The following is an 18,724-nucleotide window of genomic DNA, read 5'->3' on the forward strand; positions in this document are numbered from 1 at the left end:
GGACACAAAAATTTCAACCTGAGACATGATATCTAATGAGGTAACTAATGCTAAAATTATGGGCTCGCTTCCATGTTCTCTTCTGGCTCCTGCTGTGCTCATTGTGAGAAGGTAATGCTTCCCACCTGTTGGTAATATCCAGAGGTTGCTGCCACAATTGAACACTGCCCAACTGTTGTGAGCACCTTGTTGCCAGCTTCAGTGAGAAGTGAGTTGGAGAGGTCTTTGTGGGAAGGCACAGAGAGCGAGGAAAGTTTTCACTGTTTTCTCCCATTTGGTACTTGAGCAGAAGTCCCTTTGAATTCTTAGCTTTGCAGTGAACTGTTTTCAGCAGGGTTTTTTGTAGTATGCACAGACTCAAACCTTATTAGAAGAAGAAGAGATTATGTCAGTCTAAAATACTCTTTCTTGTAGATCCCTATGCAAAGCCTCTGTCCTTGTAGAGGCTTTTTGTGCACTGCAATTTCTAGTCCATTTGTTCAGGAAAGAAATTTAAGCATGTTTAGATGGTTTCCTGCTTGGACATGCATCAAGTGATATGTAGCTGTATCCTCAAACCTGCAGCAATGCACAAGTAAACTTGTGAAAACTGACATCCCTTTGTCTTCCTTGTGAAACTGTAAATCCACCTTTTCTTTCTGAGGGTTTTGTGAAGTTTATGGTTATGAAACCTTTTCAGAATTGCTAAAGTTTAACTAAATGCTTGTATTATGAAATACACTTCAGTGCTACTAAAAAATTGTAACTTGGAATATCTATTAATATGCTTGAGCATTAAAATTGAAAGTTATTTTCTAAATGAGTAAACATAAGGTTTGTAAAACAGTATTTTTATAAGTAAAAAAAAATATGTAGTTGTATTTTTCAGTAGAGTTGAAATCCAAAGTCACTGTGATATGACACTTGTGCATGAATTTTATTTTTTTCTAAGTGTTTTTCTTTTTTTAGTGAGAAGTGTAAAGCTAGAGGATTTACTGTGATAGTGGACGGCAGAAAATCTCAATGGAACGTGGTAAAGACGGTTGTGTTAATGCTGCAGGTAAATAAATTTTCATACAATCATAGTTGACTGATTAATTTTATAGATGTGAACCCAATAGCTGTCTTATTGTAGAGGCAGTAATTTCTTTATTGAGAAATAGACAATTTATGGCCTTTCAAAATCATAAAATGTGGTTCTGTGACAGAGTTCTGTGCAGGAAGAAACAATCTGAACAGCGGATGCTGCACCTTGCTCAAGTGAGGGACAAATTCATTACATGATGAGAGCACATGATTGTAGACCCTTTCCTAAACCAGAGTTTTAGTTAAAAAAAAAAATACAGAAGTACACTCCTGGCATTGTCAACTGTGAGTAGTAAGAATGTGTGCAGGGCAGCAGTTCACACTGATAGTGCAGCTGAGCAGGTTCTGATGCAATATGCTGTACTACTTGGTTTCCATTGGAATTGGGTATAGTTGATTTTGTTGTGTATAATAGTCCAAATCACAAATTATATTCTGGATGCTATACAAAGTAGGAGGAAAAACAAAAAAGTGCCAATTCCCAATTAAAGAAATTCATAACTACTTATTATTTTAGCTTTTCAGAACGGTGGGGTTACAATAAAGTCTTATTTCTGCTAAACACTGTAGGTTATTTTCTGGTCTCAGTGGTCAAAGAAAATGTGAGATACAGCACTCTGAATAGATTAGAGAACTTGGGCTACTGTCTGTCTTACTGCACAGATGATTTCTCTTTATCAGAGCAGTTTTCCTCTCACAGATGAAGCCTCAGAAAGCGTGTCAGATATGAATAATTTCATTTTGTTGTCCTGTGGGCTCACTGTTGCTCCTGGGTTTTTGAGTCTGTTTCAAGGTGTCTTTCACCTGTTCTTCACTAAGATGGCATTCCTATTAATAGAGTTATAGTAATTGGATCCACTATATTCTGATAATGTTCTTAAGTGAACTTGCACTGCAGCTAATGTGGCGTTGTGACATTTAGCAGGAACTTCAGCTAGTGGGGAAAGTAGCTATTTGCCCATGCTCAGATTTCCCTGGCTTCCTTGTCAGCACACTTCCTGCCAGTGTGAAGCCTGCAGAAACATAAGTTGCACACCTGTATCTTTAATTTGACAAGGAAGCAATAAAAAAAGACTTTTCCTATGTAAACTAATCACTTGTACAGACCACTTGAGATTTCTCTCTGCTTGGACACACGTAGCTCTCAAAGGTGCTGGCTGATCCTCAAACAGACACTTCTGTGTTAAAAAATTTTGTCTACTTTTAAGTAGTTTTTGCATATTCATTAAAATGGTGCAAGAATGAAATACCTTTTTTTATTCAGTGCTATGATTTCTGAGTTGGATGTATTTAACTTCTTTTCCCAGAATTATATTTTTATAAATAAAGCGAGGTATTTGGAGAGAAATCCCATGGATTGTGTCACCTTTATGGCAGTACTGTGATTACCTAACTGTTGCTTATTGCTATAGCTGATGACTTGGGAGTAATCAAGAGTTTCTGTTCCTTGATCTACATTCAATGTGACAATATAAAATCAACTTGGTAGATGAAATTGCTGGTTTAGGCTGAGGAATGGCTTCCTGGTAATATTTTATGAATTAATATGCTGAAATGTTAATAATAAGCCCTCTCATTCTAGTCTAAGCAATATGTACTAGAGAAGTATAGGATATAACAAAGTATACAATTCTTTTCTAACTTTATGATTACTGTTTCATTCTACATAGCAAATGACATTGGTAGAAAGCTTTGCCCTTAACATTTTATTTTTCTTTTTAATGAAATGCCATAAAATTAAGTCTAGCCAATAATTCATGTTTCTCTGTACTGATGTAGCATGGACTAATCGTTAGGCCTCAGGACTGGGAGTAAAGAGGTTAGATTTTCTTTTCAGTTCTGACATGATTTTGCTATGAAATTTAGCACAATCTACTAAGAAGGATGGAGCCAACATGTGACGTAGCTGCAGCAGACTTAGTTTAATTTCTGTCGGTAGATTTTAAGTTCTTGAATAGATGATGACATATAAGTGGAATTCAGTCCTGTGGTAAATGAAGGTTTAATCTTGAATGTTTTATTTATTTATTTTGTTTTACAGAATGTTGTTCCAGCTGAGGTATCGCTTGTTTGTGTAGTAAAGCCAGATGAATTTTGGGATAAGAAGGTTACGCATTTCTGTTTTTGGAAAGAGAAAGATAGACTTGGCTTTGAGGTATGTAGAAATTTTGTCTACTTCAGAAAAAAATACCATTTCTGGAGTACTAGAATAACTGGATGAAAATTAATGTCTCTTTAAAAATAGTTCTATTTCAGACACTTTGTGGATATCCTTAACAAACCACTGTGGCCTTTTAACTTCTTCTTTAATAAGAATATTAAATGAAGTAGGTCTCAAATCAGAAATGTGTGGCATTTAATTCTTTGTTCAGCAAGAGGATAAAGCTGTTTGATACATATTGTGGATGTTTTGAGTAAGAAACTGTTGTACAGGGTTTAGTGTGAAGTTTTTTTCATGACTCTAATGCGACAGACTGTAGAGATACATGTTGTATGGTGTCACTAAATCAGTAGTAACCATTTTGAAGAACATCTTGTTGCTGTTGCATGCGTCTTCTCTCATTTTTTGAATTCTTTGACATCAGTAACAAAGATTATAGGTCCCTTCAGTTTGCCAAATATAAGCTGATACTGTTCCTGGCTTGTGAGGCAGAGACTGTACAAGAGTTTACACACTAATGTTAGCAGTTCCATTCCTTTATCTTTTTGGGAGGTTAATGGAAACCTCAATTTTCCCTATTTTTAGAAAATTATCTGTTTCATCAATCTTGCCAATAATTTTTGAAGTTAATATTGTTTGAACTACAGCAGGCTTGCTGTGCTCACCAAATAGTAAAATGTCTACATGTTTTGTACAACAAAGCTCTTAGCATCTCTTTTTGTGAAAGAGATTGAACAGAAAAGTGTTCTGCAGCCTTGTCCAATGCTCTGTAATTCTTTCTGATGTTAAGGTTATAACATTCTTGAAAACTCCTGTAGAAAACTTAATTCAGGGGAAGTGGGAATTGGAAGGTGGCAGCTGAAAGGTTATGTAACTGCTAAATAATATAAACCTAAAGACTCTATTATCCAGATACAAGACTTAACAAGATAAAATTAATATGAATTAACAGCAGTGTATCAGACTACCTAGAATAGGTGGCTTCATTTCTGGAAACAATTCCTGCATGTGAAAGTGCTCTGAAGGAGTGTGGGGGTAAGGGGTAAGAGTCCTATTCTCAATCAGATGACCAAACCTTTTTTTTTTTTTTAAATCTGTTTTAAGATTCCTTTTATTACATTACTTCATCTTTTGTAATCTGCTTTAGAGTCTTATAAGAAAGGAGAGGAATTCCTGCATGTTTGCCTTCAGGTTGTTTATCTTACAGGTGAAGATCATATTTTCTTTTTGAGTAGTTCTTTAAAGACAGGTTTGAAAAGTAGCCCAAGTTCAACAGAGCAATCCAAAGAATCTCTGAACAACCACTTGTGTGTTTGAAAGTCTGCAGCCAGCAAGATATTCACTAATAAAGGTAGTGAAGTGCCTGAAATTTTGCTACTGGAAGTGGTTCCAACTATGTTAAGCTTGTGACTTGCATTACAGTTAAACTGTCTTGGGTTTCACAGATGTCTGTCTGTCCCTTCACCTGAATCCCTTGAGGGGACTGGCAGGGAGATGTGGTCAAAGTATATTTCCATCCTGAAGTTCAGCATGTAGTAACTCAATCATAGCTTCTTTAATCAGAAACATGAGTATGGTGGTGTCCACCTTTTTATAAACTAGCTATTTGGAGCACATCCAAGATGAGAATTAAAAAAAAAAGACTGAACCAATCATCTGTACTCAAAAGGATGATTTAAGAGCTGATGTTTAGAAAGTGACTTAAGTTTGCAATACTCAGTTTCACACGGATGCTCTCAGGACATAAGGCAAACACTAAGTCCAGAGTGTGGCAGTAATAAAGGTGAACCCCCCTCTTTAGAGTCGCTGCTGTCTGATTTAGGCTCTCTTCCCATCTGCAGACCTATAAATATGGTCCTTGGGCAAGTTCAGGAAGCCTTTGAAGTTGTGGTATAAAAATTTTTTACAGTGGTTGTTACTGTATACATCATGGTATTGCCAGTTTGGAAATTAATCCTTTAGAAGATTCTTCTTGGATTTTTCTTTAATATGACTCAGCTAGAATCTATTTCTAGACAAATAAGTAGAAAGCCTACAGAAAATATGTTAATGAAGCAGGAATAATTTTACATGGCTATGATAATAAAAGGATTTTTTTGTTTGAATCTAAGGATTGGCTAACAGTCATTAAATGATAATTCTGTAATGAAATCTAGTAAGCTTCATAATTTTGAAGCATGTTCTGTGCCAGTGATGACATTGGCATAGACCATAGGAGTTGTGTAACTAAACCTTTTGGTTTCTGTTTCTAAACTACTTTTTTCATTACTGAATCATAAACATTTTTCCCTGATCTGAAATTTTGATTTAAGATTCTCTTAAATTAATAGTTCTGATTTTTTAGGAAGAAGAAAATAATTGAAGTATTAGAGATGAATTTCATGCAAACATATATAAAAATGTGTCAATTGTAAGAAAAGTGGTCAGTGATGTATCATTTTACAAGAAAAGTAATCATAGCATTAAAACACAGCAGCTGCTTCCTAGGCAGGAGGAAAACTTCAGATTTGTTCCCTAATGCCTCCTTGTATCTTGGCTTGATGCATGGGCAGATCAGGTGTTTGTATGAGTAGGGGACAATAACAGGTAGTTGCTGAATTCTCATTTTGGTTGATAGGTGTTTGCTCTTGAGTTTCCCTTCTGCCTAATTTAGAAGTGCTGAAACAGAGTGAGACTGCTTGCTTGCATGAGGGGCTGCTATCAGCTTGGGGGCAGTTGTCATCTAACTGAGGTTAGATAATGAGCAACTGTTGGTGTAGAGTTCCTATAGATGTTTCTAAAGAGACTGTGATACCATCCTAGCTCATGGCTTTTCCTTGTGTCTTGCACTTTTTTGGGTTCTTTGCGTTTGGTTTTTTTTTCTGTGTAGTAACTCATATTCTTAAATGGCATTCTTCATTAAAGGACAGGGAGAGCTGAGAGAACAGTAAGAAAAATCTTGCGCTTTCCCAGATAATGCAAGAATCACCCGCGGTATTTGGCAAGCCTTTGTTCTTCACCATTCATTAACTCTTGGTTATCTGTTACGTGGTTGTGATTAGGAAAACTGGCTCAGTAAAAGTGAACCACCTTCTCTGTGCTCCACATAATATTTGTGTTAGAGGCAGTAGTATGTCTTTGCTCTATTCCTGGTATGAGTGCAGAGCACTGATAAGACTATGGAAGCCTCTAACTCATGCACAAATCTACAGCTACATAACTGTTTATTACTGGCAGTAAAAACAAAGCAACACCCAACTTGTTTTGGATCACAGGTTAGATTTGCATAACTATTAGAAAAATCCAAGATTGCTTTTGCACCAGTGAAATAAATATGATCTAAAAATCTAAATGAAAGTATGGAATCTTTTTATTCACTTGAGAGTGTAATCTAATTTATTTGAAGTAAATGTTATGTAACTGTGATTTCTAATTTCTTATGGGGCATTACATCTACCTCCTATTTCCTGCTACCCGATCTGTTTTTAATACCTGGCTTACTAGTGCCACATGAAGCCATTAATCACAATGCCTTCCTTTCTGTTTAAAGTCAGAGATCCTCCGCTTCAGAGCGAGATGTGGTGATGATGAGTTCCAAAGTACTGAAAGTAAATGTGGGAACTGAGCTCAAAAGGCTACTGGGTGGATGAGTATGAAGAGATGGGCTGATTCAGCTGAGTTAAAGTGCATATCCTTATTCCTGGTTAGTATTAGTGTTGGTTTTGGACCTGCCTCGGGTCAATTCCCATTCATCCTCCAGCAGAGCTTTCCTCTGTCCCTTTATTCCTCTCTAAAAATGCTTATTAGCAACCAGTTCATGTTTTCATTGAAGCAGTTTTTTCTGGTCCTGTGCCCATGCTTCATAACAGGAGAGTTGTCTTAATTGTTCCAAGGGTGTCTTTCAGTTGAAATGTTGCATATGTGACACTGTAATACTTAATACTGTTAATGTTTTTAAATGAATGAAGAACAGGGTTTGAATAGGTTTGTGTTTTGGAGGGTTGGGAGGTGTTGCTTTTTGCTTTTCTATTAATATACTCTACACAGTGGTGTGAAACAAATCACTCTTTGTTAGTAGCTGTAGTGTGTTTTATTTGATTGTGAGCTTTTCATAGGAAGATAGCTAGGATAACTGGAGGAAAATGTGTACCATAAAAGTAGAAGAAATGTACAAGTTTGTACACAATGCAAAATTGCCTACGGACTGATGGGGGGGGTTTGTGTATGCCATTCATTTAAGGGACCGGGAGGAAAAATAATCTCTTAGCCTGGCTTAGATATTAGATCAGTGATTTCAAAATCAGTTTGTCAAAAGCAGGAAGGAAGAAAGTATGCTTGCTGTTCTTGTCCTTGTGGAAATCATGGAGCAAAATTTAGAAGTTTAGGATTATGAGATAAGAAATTAAGGGCTTCTAAAAAAAGATAAAGGAAAAAAAGGTGGTAAACTACTGGGAACTAGTTGGAAAAATCAGAGTATATAGCAAAAGGATCCTGATAGTCCTGAAGTCCAAAGTCTGAGTAGTTCTAAATGCTTCACACCTGCACTGTAGCAGCTATCAACTCTTACATCTCTAGTAACGGTGTCAGAAATTTCTTATGATTGTATATCAGCAGAATCTGTTCTGGAAAATCTTAAGTCTCTAATGTCAAGTCATCAATATACAGAGGAGTACAGAAACGTAAAAATCTCTTTTTTCCATGAAGGTTTCCTGCATTTCAGCCTGTTTATGGTCTGTGTACGTGCATATCAGAATTGCTCTGAAAGAAATACTAGCTAGCTGACTTGCCTTTTTCTGTGTTACGTAGCTGAAAAATAGGTACCAAGATCTTATAATTTGTTTAGAAGTATAGGAACTGTTTAAGAAAACAACTGGAAAGGCTAAATCCAATGGGATTTGACCACAGTTTTTCAGGTCAGTCCCCAATACAAGTAAAGTAACTCTTCTCTACCTAAGTCAGTGTTACATACCTAAGCAGGCAGATACCTTCTCTAGACTAACAGTCTTTATTCTGAAAGTGATTAAATGCCTGTTACATGTTACAATGTGGTTATAGCTATCCTTAATGTTCCAAAATACAAAAATCCCCACCCCAAACACTTATATCTGGGGGTTTTTTGGTGCCATTGAAAACACACTGTGGTCCAGAACTTTCTACTGTGTTACTACAAGACGTTTTTATACTGTTCTTGTATTTTGAAATTAACTATTGTTACTATATGTATCTTTATATCTTAGCTCTCGGTATTCTACTTGGAAATTAATTGTGGCATAATCATCCCCAGTTTACCTTTTAAGAATAATGCTAATAAGCAGAGTATTTCTCCACAGAACGAAGAAAGAATAACACTTTGTAGGAAATCTTTAATTTCTGTATCATATCTTCCAGTCCAGTGTTTTAATACTGAGGCACCAAGATTTGTAGCTTTCATGGACTTTCCCAAAAATGCATATAGGGGTTTCAATATTTTATCAAAATGGTATTTATTTAAATGCATCTCTCCATCTGCATGTGTCTTTGTTGCTGTGGTTTTAACACCAGAGGCAACGGGTCCTTTTAAAAACCTGGGCCAAATCAGGGAGTTGTCCCTGTGGAGCTGGAGTACGTAAGCCTGCATTTATGTCACGTTCTAAATTCAGTCCTAAAGAAGGGTGTGTTGGAAAATACCAGACAGTGTGTGCCTATTAGTCTCTTCTCCAAGGTCGAAAAAAGATAGTGTGCTAATTATTATCATGAGTCCTGGAGGGGAAGGTGAATGAGTGGGCAAAACCATGAGTGCTCAAAAATGAAGGAGACAGTTACTGGGAGTGGAGTTGACAGTGAGTCTAGTGTATATCTAGATTCTGCTTGCGGCCCTTTGGTTTCTAGTATGCCAGATTTCTGTGTGATACTGTCCAGATAAATATTTAACTTGTGTTTCTCAGTTTAATGTTAAAGAAAATGATCATTGTATAGGTTAGTGTTCCATATTAGCAAATAATACTCTATCCTACTCAGTGTTTAATCAAACAGTGTTTCAAAAAATGGATTGAAATAATATTTATCATCAAACAATAGGATGATTCTTCTCCTTGGGAAGAGGAAGTCTTTGCTTTACAATTCAGTGGCAATGAATCACTGTCAGACCAGATATATGGGCAGCTATGTTCTGTCTGCTAAGTGCCATAGTTATTCTTGAAAAATCACCAGGAGGATAGTTGAGGCCATATATAAGTTTTTCCAGCAGCCAAGTTTGCTGTAGAATAAGCACAGCTAACTTTCAAAAAACCAAATGCCGAAGATGAATCCGATTGTGCTTTAGAAAACAATTAGGATTCACACTTAATTTAAAAAAAAAAAAGTTGCTTTTTTTTAATACAAAAGTGGCCTTCAGTGTAGTGTGAAAATGAATATAGGCATTCTTCAGTTTGGACTTCTGCGCAGGCTGAAGAGCAAACTTATTCTTGCAAAACTCTGTCTCGCAATCTCTCAGTGCCCCTCTGCCATTGAAGCTTTCCTCAGATTTTTCCAAAGCTGTTTGGATATGTAAGCTGCTGGCATAACAAATCATCAAGAATCACTCTACTGAGAAAACAACTTTAATATTGAGCCCAAAGGACTTTATCAAAATTCAGAATTTTACACCTATCAACCAGGCCCTGAGAGGGGAAGAGCTATCTGGGCTTCCCAGTGTTTCTTGGCAGAATTTTTGGGAAATGAACAAAAACTCCTCTACTTATGCCTGTTTGAATGAAATTTGTCCAAAATTACCAATCAGCAACCAGATAAATATGATCTGCTTTTAGCATGTTTTATTAATGTTCTTTTTGAAAAAAACTATTTTAGAAATGGCAAATCCTTATGTTCCAGTAAGTAAAGAGGTATTAAATATTTTGATGCTAGTTTATTAAAATTAGTAAATGAAGCAGTGATGTTCTGCTCATACTGAGTAAATACTTTAATATACTCTTAGAGTAACTACTTTGTAGTCAGTTACATTGCAATGTAACAAATCAGAACAGATAATTTAAACATATATTATTGTATGCATAAATGTTCTTGCCATTAGTTTCATTTCTATCACTTTTACATAACATCAAACAGCTAATACTGTGTATAATATATACATTCTATTATTCTTAGAACCTTTTTCTAAAGATGTGTCTAATTTTATGACTAACATCAGTTGCTACCCACATGACAATGAGTATTACTTAAAATAAGTGAGAAACTGTGGCATGTGTTGGTAATGCACTTTCAGCCCATATAAACTTCTCAGTGGTTGGACACACCTGGTAAGAATTCTTTACAAAGAATTGTGAACTTGGTCAGACTTTTTAGTTGTTAGATATTAGGTTTCTTGAAGTGTGAAAAACACCCCCCCCCCCCCAACCAAAACAAAAAACCCACAAGAAAAAAAACCCAAAGAAAAAACCCAACCAACCAAAAAAACCCCAACAAAAACCCAACTCAAACCAAACAAACCACCAAAACAAACCACCGAAACAAACAAACAAAAAACAAAACCAAAACCAGACTAACAAATTATAAGCAGTATAGGTATGTATATGTAATGAGTTATTTTCTCTGTTTTCATAAATGATTTTGTCAGGATTGGCTTTTTTCTGTTCTGTGAAATTCAGTATATTTTTAGGTTTACAGTGCTGTGTAAATGTCAGTTAATAAATATTTTTTCTAAGAGATTACACCAATTATTCTTTTAAACTAAATCTGATTTTTAAGACCTCTTTACTCTTGAGATTAAAAAATATGATTTAGTCCCCTTACAGTTCCTCTGTACCTATTTCCCAGTATAAAGTTTTTACTCTAATACATGTAGAATATTACCATCCAATTTGTTTAGATAATTTTCTTCATTTATCCCAGAACGGCAGTGTATTACTCATTGATACCAAGCTATGAAGATTAATAAAGATATTTACTGTTCTCAGAAGATCATATGCTTAGATTCACTTGTTTAAATTTTGTATTCTCAAGGGACATGTGTGTTGTGTTCTTTTGGAAAGTACCTACTCCTTTTTAGGTTCAGTAGTGTGGCTGCTGTGATATTACACACTTAAGAAAAAAATGCCTTGTTACTGAAGTTTTATACCATCCTGTCTTCCAATAGCTCCTGGGTTTGACTCTGTGACATTTGTATTAAAGAGCTTTTTCATTTCTTCCCTCAAGAAAGAAAGTTCAGATGGACGTTTTTAACATTTTGGGGGCACTTTTACATGTCCTATTGAATATCCAGAATTCCCCTCTGATCTTGTCATCTGCCTTTATCTCATTGCAGGTGATTAATGAAAATAATTGCAAACCCCAGCAAATGACATAGAGTGAGAGGTCAGCTTTGTACAAACAGTATTTAAAGCTCTATTATTATGAAAGATAAGTGTTAGTGGCACTGTTGCATGGGTCAAAATCATGTTACTAGAAAAAACTGCAGTCTCACTCCTGAGAAATAAGGGAGGTCTGCAGTTGAAGCACAAGACTTTGCAGTACATGGGGTTTTTTGGTTGTTTGGCAGTTCTTAAAAAGGTTGTTTTATTTTATTAAGAAATACAGCACTTTTACTTTTCCCAGAGCACTATCCTGAGTTGTTTCTGCAAAGGCTTTTACAATGTTTTAGCAGGCCAGTATTGTACAAAGCAAGTTTGCCCATTAGAGTAGAGCAATGATGAGAGCTGCTACTACTCTTCTAAGTTTTAAAAAGAACTGAGTACAGATGATGATGATGATAAGGACTCTGGTAGGTAGCAAACAGGACATATTTGAAACCTACTAGCACTGTCACCTTATTAGCTGTCCTGTCAGAATTGGGTGGATCAAGTGGGAAATGAAGCAAGGATTTAAGGATTCAATAATTCATACTTTTTTTTTCTGTTTTACCATCTGTCCAGATCTATTAATTTCTCCCTTAGGAAATTTAAGCTGTTCACTTTAACATCTAACTATAGTCTGCTGTCCAAAGGCTTTTACTTTGGATTAAGAAAACTTTTTTTTTTCCTGGAGTCAACATAGTAAGATAACTTTGGGAAAAAAAAAAAATCAGTCTAGCTGCAAGCAAACAGTGGGATATTTCTATTTTTATAACTGTAAATGGTCCTCATCTGGACCTCTGTCTTATGCAGGAGTATTGAGAGCTAGCTGGTCAAGCAATAGAAAGCCATCATCATTCTCTTCACAGAGGGAAGAGAAACTAGAGATGTTCTCTGTGGTTAGTTGTCTAGTGCAGTTTGGTAATGATAATTTTAGAGGGAAGGATGACAAATAATTCTAAGTATGCCATTAACAAAGTATTAAACTATTGAGGATTTTGAAGAGCCCATGTGACTAAAAGCTTTGTGAAGTACAACAGACAATATGTTGAAGTGTGAAATTCAAATGCAAGTTGGAACACTAATTCATAAAGGAAAACATTTTTAGATGTGGTAATTTAACATTTATTTTCTCAAAAGGTGAAAGACAATTACTGTGATTGGATTGTGAAAAGTTTTAGGAATCTGTGACAGTGGAAGTTTGCTATAGGTGCTGAACTTAAAGTAGAACTCATCTTTAAAAGAGAAGTGTCTTATCTTCTCCCTATGTAACATCACACCTACTGTTACTTAACTTTTTTTTTCTTTCGGCTCTCAGTTGTTGTTCTTATGGACTGTTAATCCGTAGAAGCTGATTAAAACAGTATTTCAGAAGCTTCAGAGAGGCAAATTGCACTTTTGACACCTAGAAACATCAAAGTTACTAATTTAAAGCATATGGAGGGTGTTACATTAGCACTGCCACTAGTCTAGGTCTAGAACAAGAGCTAAATTCTGTTCAGGAACCTCCCTTCTGCCACCACCTTGTCAAAAATTCATATGTTTGTTTACTTTTTGAAGTCTTCAGACAGGATTTCCACAGTTATCCCAGTGAACAGTCAATAAACACTTAAAGAAACAGCTTTTAAAAAAAGAAACCTAGAGAATGAATGTTTTTTGGAGCAACCTCTTAAGTTACAACAAGGCTTACTATTGAGGTGGACGGTTTTGTTTTTCAAAATTTTTCTAATAAGGTGCAAAAGAAACTTATGTTCTTTGACCAAATCTCACCTGTGGGGTGGGTTTTTTGTCGGAGAATTATTTTCTCATATAGCTAATATATGTTACAGGCAGGTTTTGCTTTCAAGGAGAAAAATTTTTCTTAAAAGTTTCTCTGGTACAAGTTTGTAAAGCTTATCCCTTCCTGAAAGATCTCAGTTAAAAAAGTTAGAAGTGGTCTCAATGCAGTCTGTCCTTTTCTACAGGCTATTTGGTTTTTTTTAGAACCAGTATTTTAGTGATGTGAACGAGCTGCCCTATTTACTTTAGCTTCCATACCAAAATGTCCTGATTGAAGAAATTAATTTTCTCCTTTTTAATGAACTCATAGAGATGAAAAGAGAATGTAAAAATGACCTAAAATATAAATGTGTGCCTAAAAAAGGGAGAACAAAGGCTTTATTTTTCTTGGACCTAGAGTCATCTGGGGTTTGGGCTGGTTACTGGCATTACTTAAAGAAACTACAAGCTAATTCCATTTATGGCAGCTACATACCATTAAGAATACAGGAGAATAGCCTATATTTGCTGACTGTTGCTGGAAAATTTTTCAGTATATTAAATATTAGACCATTTGTTTGGAACTACTCTGGGTTCTTTAGTTGTAAGAATTTAAAAATTGCAGACTAATTCCAATTGGAAGGCACCTCAGGATGTCATTAATCCAACTTCCTGCTCAAAGCAGGATCATCTACGATTAGACCAGGTTACTCAGGGCTTTATCCATTTGGGCCTTGAAAAACTTCCAAGGCTGGAGACTGTGCAACCTCTGCTTTCAGTTTTTAAAGATGACCAATGGTTGTTGACCTGAATGGCTTTTGATCTCAAAACCCATCTCAGAAACATAGTATTTTCATCAATGATTTGGTATATCAAATTGCTTTAGTGATCTAAACAGGCCTGAACTATCCTGAAGTAGTGGAAGACAAAGTAGGATGGGTTTTCTGTCTTCCAGTGCCTGCAGGAACACAGAACTGGACTAGAAGTAGAAGGCTCTTTCCAGATTTCTTGTCCCCTGCAAGAATATGTGCATGATCTGATGGGTTCTCAAAATTCTCTCAGTTTTTTTTTGGTTGGTTTGGGTTTTTTTGTTGGTTTTTTTTTTTTTTTTATTTCTGGGTATATATTGCCAATATGTCTGCTTCCATAGAGAGTGTTTTTCCACAGGCATTATTCCAGGCTTAGCATATCATGCATCAAAGCAACCTGTGCTGCCAACTTTTGGTTTAGGTTTATATGAATAAGGCTCAGCCAGGAGCATCTAGAACACAGAAATGAAGGGAAGAATTTAGTCTTCTGACTAGCAGTGGACTTGTGTTTTCCTTTATTTCCTGAAATAGTTGATGAACTAGATTTTTCTTCTGGGCGAATGATTCAGGCTTTTAAGCATACTAAGATTTGAATTTGACTACTTGTGGAAAGAGTGTGGTTGATCCAACTCTTGCTGAGTATATTTGCACAGTAAATGCAGGCACTTAACTCTTATGGCACAAACTCACCTCTGGGACTGAAAGTATTGCAAGAAAGTGGTAAAAATACTAACTGCTTTGCAGTATGATATCCTGCTACTATATTCACTAAAAACAGATTGTGTGGTGTATGACTTAATCAAGAAGCATCAGTTACCACCAAGAAAATGGATATCAAAGAAACATATTTCTTTTTCCTATTATAAATAGACAAGGTGGTACAGATGATGCTCTTACAGGATTATGCATGATATACACTGCATATCAAAATTAGCTGTCTGTTTTAGGCCCACGTTAATTGCAACCAGCCTTACTTCATTTGAACATTTAGCAGTAAAAGGGTCGCTTTCCCTGAATCACAGAAAGATGTGCTCAGTACCTCTGGATGCACTTAACAGGCTTTTCAGGTACTTAAGGAAAAATATAAGCATTACTTACAAGTGTACCTAAGGTTTCTTTTATTGTTGCAGGTTATTTTAGTATCTGCTAACAAGCTGACTCGATATATAGAACCATGCCAACTAACAGAAGATTTTGGAGGAACACTCACCTATGATCACATGGATTGGTTGAATAAGAGGCTGGTTAGTTTTCTGGATTTTTGTTTTGGTTTGTTTTTTTCCAAATGTCTCATTCTTGAGCCATGAATTTTTATTCGTGTAGGAACTGCTAAGTGTGTAGAAATTGTCATATGTGTAGCAGTGGAGTTCAAATGCATGAATAGTCTTATGATAACTAACACTGGATTTGCTCAAGGGATGATAAAAAGCTAATGTAATCAATTTGTTGAACCAACAAGTTCCTTAATGAAGCTCTCTTGTAGACCCTCACTCTAAAAGAGCCTGAGTGTATAGTATAGTCGCTACAAAGGAAAATTGTTTGGCTGCTGATAGGAGAAATCCAAAACAAGGAGGAAATACTTGGACTCTGCAGATCTTCTGAGGTGATCTCTTAGGCCTTGGTTCCTATGCACTGAGAGCCAGTTTTTAAGCTGTCCTACACTAAAACCTCGGTCAGTGCAGTTTCCCCAGTAGATAGAGATGCAGTAAACACATCCCTACACCCCTAAATAATTAACAGATGTGAATTGTTTAAGCAAATGTTGATGCGCATAGCACTCCAGAATGTTTTTAATCTGTTCATTGATACTTGGTTTTCAGTTACTTTAATTGAATTTTCAAAACAATATTTAATCTTCCATGAAAAAGTGTGTTCCTTTCCCATGCAATCTATTCTTAAAATGTGCATCTCCATCTAGGATGTCCAGGTGGGATCCTGGACAAGGAATACTCCACAGTGTCCCAACCACAACTGCCCAAAGCTTTCAAACATACCTTCCAGCCCGTTTCACAGCAGTACTTCCCCCTCAAGAAATTTGAGGGCTTCCATCATGTGTACCATGTTTCTTTTTTGCTGAATCTCAGCAAATTGTGTCTTCAGATCCAAGGGCAGAGAGAGCATCATCTGCTGTGCAGCTTTTTTCTACTGGTCTTTGCATGGCCTTTATGTGTGTATGGATTAGGGCAAGGCAGCTTGTTTCTTCTCTGCCTGAAACTGAGAGCACCTGGACACAGGGGAGGGAAGGGAAATCTAATATTTTAATTCTCTTTCATTTTTGTCTGGTATATACAAATCTGGCTTCTACTTGCTTATTCCTGCATTCATAAAATTCATAGGGACAGTACTTCCACTCTAGCTGGAGCTTCTGCTTTATATTTGGTTCAGACTACCACTGAAATTTTCTTTCTCCCGTCTCTCCTCTCTTGCCTTGTTTCACTTGTTTTGTATATTAATGAAGAAAACCTCCTCCATTGCAACTCCTGAATTCTGAAATTAGACAAGAGGGCAGAAAGGTTGTTTAAGGTACTAGCTGAAAAATAGTTTACAACTGTTTATACGTTTTAATTCTAGGGATTTTTTTTTTCCTTTTGTAACAACTGAATTTAGCTTGCATTTTATAAACCATGCTTTTATAAATTGGGTTTTGAGAGCTGTCCACCTCATGTCTATTTTGGTTTTCCCTGAAATTTAATTAGTCCTAGATAGGTTAAGGAAGGTTCATCTGCACGCTATTGATTAATAATTTATTAACACCAAAAAGACCTGAAAATTATTGCGCATGTCACTTATGGCACCTGATCATGCTCAGTTCTGTTAAAAAACCAAAACCACAAACCAAAAAACCAACCCTCAGAAGTCAGGTACAGGGGAATCATCTGAACAGTACGCAGTGTCTGACTATACAAGTCTTGTTATCTGAGATCAGAAGCCCCTATATTCAAAGAAACTGATGAGGGTGTTTCTTTCTATACAATATATCTTTCTTTTATCTTGGTTTCATTACAATGTAGCCCATATTAGTAGTGATTAAAAGCTGGAATCTTCACAAAGTTGACTATTTTAATCCATTCAAGTGAGCTGTCAGATGCTTGTGTAACATGCCTTGATTCTCTAGCATTATTCTTAAGATTTACTTAAAGGCTTAAATGAAGATGTAGAATAAATATGCCCATAAGAACTTAAAAGTTTTGCAGAAATCTCAAAATTTTTCAGTATTTCAGAATTCAGTCCATCTTTGTTATATTCAGTGTAACATTTACTATTTCCCTACGGAATCTTAGTGCTCTTAAGTGTTCCCTGAACAAAACTTTATATTTTCTAGTCTTTCTACTCTACCATCTGAATGCTGGGAAATAATTATGCTGTGTAAAGACTGAAGTATACTAACAGAACTAGTGGATAAATTTGCACTGATGCCTTCAATACTGCCACTTATATAATTTTCATTTCTTAAATTAAAACCTGCCTCTTATTTAGGTATTTGAAAAATTCACGAAAGAATCAACATCCTTATTGGATGAGCTTGCTCTAATTAACAATGGAAGTGATAAAGGAACTCAACAAGAAAAAGAGAGGTTTGTGATTCGCTTTTTGAAATCAATGCTTTTGGATTATAAAGTTTCATTGGAAATCCAAACGATATTGAAACTACGATATGCCTTAAATATTTTGAAACGTGTAAAGAAATTCTGGAAGTTTATAACATAGACTACAAAATTCATCAGTGTAGATGGATGCTCATTTGGCAATTGATTACATGCAGCTGCACTTCTATTTTGATACAATGAGTTGAAAAAGTAAGGACTTTACTGAGTGAGGAAAGAAACATACAGTTTCTTAACAGCATCAGGTAGCTCTGGCCTTAGTTGAAGTTTTTAGTGCTACTGTAATACCAATTATTAATAATGTATTTGTTACTTTAAGTAATTAAGTTTATTATTATTAATGATGTGTTTGTTACTTTATTCAAGATCAATAGATATGAACTTCCTTCCATCAGTTGATCCTGAGACGGTATTGCAGACAGGTATAGTAAGTTGAAAAATGATACTGTTGGTCAATGAAGTAACATTATTAATTTTTAAGCCCCTAGTGAAAGCACAGAGGGCACAATAATTCTTAGCCATCATCACAATGTAACAAGCTTATCAATTAATGTCATCTTTGGGTTAAAAATAAGTGATGTTAACAAATAAATAGATGAACTCTTAATGTCTTTTTTAAATAGTTTTTAATAATCCTGATAACATCTTTACAGTATTACTATAATTAGTATGTTTAATTTTGATAATACATTGATAATACCACCAAATGGCTACAAATCAGATAGCATTTTCCTACACAATTCTAATAAGTCAGCCTAGTTCTGAGCTGACCATCTGTAAAAGTGAAGCATAGTCTTCTGACTCTTCACTGCTTAGACTCTCCCTTCATCATTAAACAGTTTGGGGTTTTTTGATTGAAATTTTTTTTTTTTAGGGTGAATTTCCTGTTTACAATAAAGTATGACAGACTGTTGATTTGGACTAGAAATTTGCTTAAAGATTTGTGCATAGTGTTAAGGTGATGATCAGAGTCTGAGTGCTCAGAATCCTCATCTTAGAGCCTCCTACAAACTAATGTGCGGATCACATGTAATATTTGCTACA

At 35.7% G+C, this 18,724-nt stretch overlaps 1 protein-coding gene across 6 annotated transcripts in view; it reads left to right on the forward strand.

Annotated features, from left to right (window-relative positions):
* Positions 1-18,724, forward strand: part of SESTD1 (SEC14 and spectrin domain containing 1) — a 62,208-nt gene that overhangs the window by 21,092 nt on the left and 22,392 nt on the right. For all 6 annotated transcript variants that reach the window (XM_052792081.1, XM_052792077.1, XM_052792075.1 and 3 more), the window contains 5 exons: positions 949-1,039; positions 3,107-3,220; positions 15,206-15,319; positions 17,553-17,650; positions 18,047-18,102. In XM_052792081.1, coding sequence (XP_052648041.1) covers positions 949-1,039; positions 3,107-3,220; positions 15,206-15,319; positions 17,553-17,650; positions 18,047-18,102 — 473 coding nt within the window. The remainder of the gene's footprint in view (positions 1-948; positions 1,040-3,106; positions 3,221-15,205; positions 15,320-17,552; positions 17,651-18,046; positions 18,103-18,724) is intronic.

The sequence above is a fragment of the Harpia harpyja genome, chromosome 7, assembly GCF_026419915.1.
Source record: "Harpia harpyja isolate bHarHar1 chromosome 7, bHarHar1 primary haplotype, whole genome shotgun sequence".
In the NCBI taxonomy this organism is placed as follows: Eukaryota; Metazoa; Chordata; class Aves; order Accipitriformes; family Accipitridae; genus Harpia; species Harpia harpyja.